Below are 3,037 nucleotides of genomic sequence, written 5' to 3'. Positions count from 1 at the left end.
GTTTTATGTTTTTTTTTTACACCAAAAAAAAAAAAAAAAAAAAAAAGTCACGGAGAAAAGGGGGAGAGCAGCAGCTTTGATTTGACCCACTTTCCCGGCATTCCCTTCCATTCAAAAAGAGACGCGTTTCCTCTCCGGTGCAGACGACCCTCGCTCAGTCCACGCTGGCCAGTGTGTGTCAGCAGGTGTCTTTTAGAGAGCGTCTCCGGGTCGCATCTGGTCTGGGCTGCGGAGGGCCAGTGTGTGTGTAAGACCGCAGAGTGACTGGCCTGTGTTGGGTCCCCTGAACTGGGCCACTGGTGGATAGAGGGGCGGGGTTGTGTCAGCAGTGCTGGTTCACATGAGCTGCGGCTGCTGCATAGTGTCCTGGTGTGTTGTGGGATACCATGAGGTGTAACTGGGAATATACGAGGTCGGTGTGGATGTTTTGACGCTGACTGTTGAGTTCCAGACGGGCGCTAAGGATGGAGATCCGGTGGACAGTCCGCGCCCGTTTGCCAAAGCGTTCGCGTCTATTGTTCCTCCGCCTTGCTTCATCAGTTTCTTAAACTTGGAGCGTTTATTCTGAAACCAGATCTTCACCTAGAAAAGAGAAAAAAAAGGCGAGGGAAGTCAGAGCGAGCGACAGCATCTGTTTCTGTTATCTATATAGCATGCAATCGAATCGATTTTAATTCTCTTGAAATATTTCCCTCAAACAGGTGCAACCCTTGATTAGCTACAGGCCCGTGTTACATAGAGATTTCAAAACGAGCATGAGAAGATGCAGTTACTAAAGCATTGAATGGTTGTGTAAATTCGTTCACAAAATCGAATTGGTTTGTTGAAACGGCGCAAAATAACGGGCACATGCCTGTGTCTGCGTGAGCCCCATAGACGCGGCGAGCTCGGCTCTCTCCGGCAGAGCCAGATACTGAGTTTGCTGGAACCTCCTGTTCAGAGCCTGCAGCTGGAGGCTGGAGTAGATGGTTCGGGGTTTGCGGATCTTTTTGCCTTTCCCGTTGAAACGAACCTCTCCTCCTTCCACCACGGTGTTTTTCTCTGACTCCGGCGCTGGGAGGGAGAAAGAAAAGAAGCTGTCTCACAGACTGTTCATGCAGCGTGGCTCACATCACTGTGCACAAGTTTTACAGGCGGCACTTTAGGTATAATTAGCCTTAATTGCATACATTGTTTATAGCATTACGCAATAAATAATTACCAAGCCTAATAACAGCACATCTGGGCTACTCCAGTCCAACATTCTCGCAGCGTGCCGACAAACGCAACGACCAGCGAAGACCAAAGACATGCACGCAGCATTTCTTACCTGGGTCCTCCAGTCTGGTCTGCGCCAAAGCCGAGTTGTTTGGGTACGTCTGCACGGTGCTGAGGTACGGACTGGAGGAATGGCTACCGACCGAGTTGACGTATGGATAAGGCAGAGATCTGGGGAAGGACGGAGCCGGGCTGTATGCGCTGTCGTGCTGCGGGTGTCCGGAGGAGTGTAAACAGTGCATTGAATAATGTCCGTGGCTCATAGACGAAGGCGACATTTGCTGACTTGGTGGCCCAAATTCCATGAACACGTTCTTTCCTGAGACTGGGCTGTTTAGACTCTCTGGTATTGTAGACATGGTCATGTCTCTCGCTCTCTCTCTCTATCTCCCTGCTTTTTTGTTTTCTTCTATGATCTGAGTGAAGGATGGATCCCAATTTAAGCTCAACTGATTTTTTCACTTTCCATTCATAAGAAAATGTAGTTTGTCTCTGTGAAAAGTCTAGGTACGATGCTGTGGATCCACACAAACACGCTCAAAGGTTTGAATCAGGGAATCATGAATATGTATCCAAGGTGCTCTCTGATTGGTCCACTCCCTCCAAGAGCGACGCGGATTGGTAATCCGAGGGTCGGGTCCGACGGACCTGATAAACTCAAGAAACAAGACCAACCTGTGACTCTGTTGTGCAATGCTAATGTAGAAATTTAGGGAATGGACCGAGACGCATAGGCCGTGCGTGGAGCCACAACGTTTACCAGACGCAACGTAAACATATCATCAGATTTTGATGTTTGGTTTTGATATTTGAGAAACAGTGTTCATTAACACAATACTACACATTAAAACGAATCATTAACATGTTCTTTCACAAACAATTTGTTTTCACATGATCAGTGCATAATAATAATAATGCCCTGACATTATTAGGCTATTATTATTATTAAAGTACAAATTTAATATAAATAAGTACTAACAACATCAAACAAAATTATTTGACATAACAATAGAAATATGATGTTCATCGATATGATGAACAAATGTAGCATGCTCTTGAATTTTCTGCTGGTCACGGCTTCGTGAACAAAGCATTTAACATCTAACAAATATGATTAAGTACAGGTATAAATGTGTGTCTCCAAGCAAAGATGAATTACTTTGATGATTCATTTGGTTAAAATGCTAGTCTCGAGTGCATGAAGACACAGCTGAAAGCAGCTAAATTAGCATGACGCTGTTATTTAATTTTCATACGCATAATTAGCTGTGTATTTAACACTTGCAGCGTTGTGCAGATCCACATCCCTCGCGCGCGCGTGGGTTGAATTATTGCGCGTGAGGATCAGAGAAACAGGTCAGCTCCTGCTATCTGGCGAATTCCTATCAGATCTGAGTTTGGTTAACGTTGCAGTGTTTTTGGTTTATATTGTACGGTTATTTTAAAATAGTCTGCAGGTTTTCGTTTTTAGATGTGAAGCTTAAGTGCGATGAATCCACACGTGGCAGGCCCAACAATGCAGGAATAGTTAAATAAATAAAAAGCATTAAAACAAATCAACAAATAGCACACCAAAGCAATATATTGTCCCGACGTTTACTACCTACATTTATACGTTTACACAGCACCACGTCAGCTATTATCACATCAATTGCACACTTGCAGTTATATTTATCTACTTTCTGATCCGTTAAAAAACCTTTAAATGCTTTTTTTTTTCCTAAATACAAACAAAACAAAAATCTTAGGTTTGTATAATTATTAATGACTCTGCATCCGA

The 3,037-nt window shown here is 44.0% G+C and overlaps 1 protein-coding gene across 1 annotated transcript; it reads right to left on the bottom strand.

The window, feature by feature from the left end:
- Positions 1-221: 221 nt before the first annotated feature.
- Positions 222-1,729, bottom strand: dlx1a (distal-less homeobox 1a). The gene is made up of 3 exons (XM_016445417.1): positions 1,310-1,729; positions 854-1,053; positions 222-582 (listed from the first exon to the last, which is right to left on the bottom strand). Exons 1-3 carry the CDS (start codon positions 1,620-1,622, stop codon positions 337-339), a joined length of 759 nt encoding a protein of 252 aa, XP_016300903.1. The 5' UTR covers positions 1,623-1,729; the 3' UTR covers positions 222-336.
- Positions 1,730-3,037: the final 1,308 nt, after the last annotated feature.

The sequence above is a fragment of the Sinocyclocheilus anshuiensis genome, unplaced genomic scaffold, assembly GCF_001515605.1.
Source record: "Sinocyclocheilus anshuiensis isolate Anshui unplaced genomic scaffold, SAMN03320099.WGS_v1.1 scaffold355, whole genome shotgun sequence".
In the NCBI taxonomy this organism is placed as follows: domain Eukaryota; kingdom Metazoa; phylum Chordata; class Actinopteri; order Cypriniformes; family Cyprinidae; genus Sinocyclocheilus; species Sinocyclocheilus anshuiensis.
The sequence above is the reverse complement of the archived record's forward strand: the minus strand, read 5'-3'. Positions and strand labels throughout refer to the sequence as shown.

What these genes read in the sequence shown, in the direction of transcription:
- dlx1a (XM_016445417.1), bottom strand. Translation starts at nt 1,622, where the DNA reads ATGACCATGTCTACAATACCAGAGAGTCTAAACAGCCCAGTCTCAGGA. An exon ending in GACCAGACTGGAGGACCCAG is followed by an intron (nt 1,054 to 1,309) that starts GTAAGAAATGCT and finishes TCTCCCTCCCAG; the next exon opens with CGCCGGAGTCAGAGAAAAAC. An exon ending in TGGGGCTCACGCAGACACAG is followed by an intron (nt 583 to 853) that starts GCATGTGCCCGT and finishes TCTCTTTTCTAG; the next exon opens with GTGAAGATCTGGTTTCAGAA.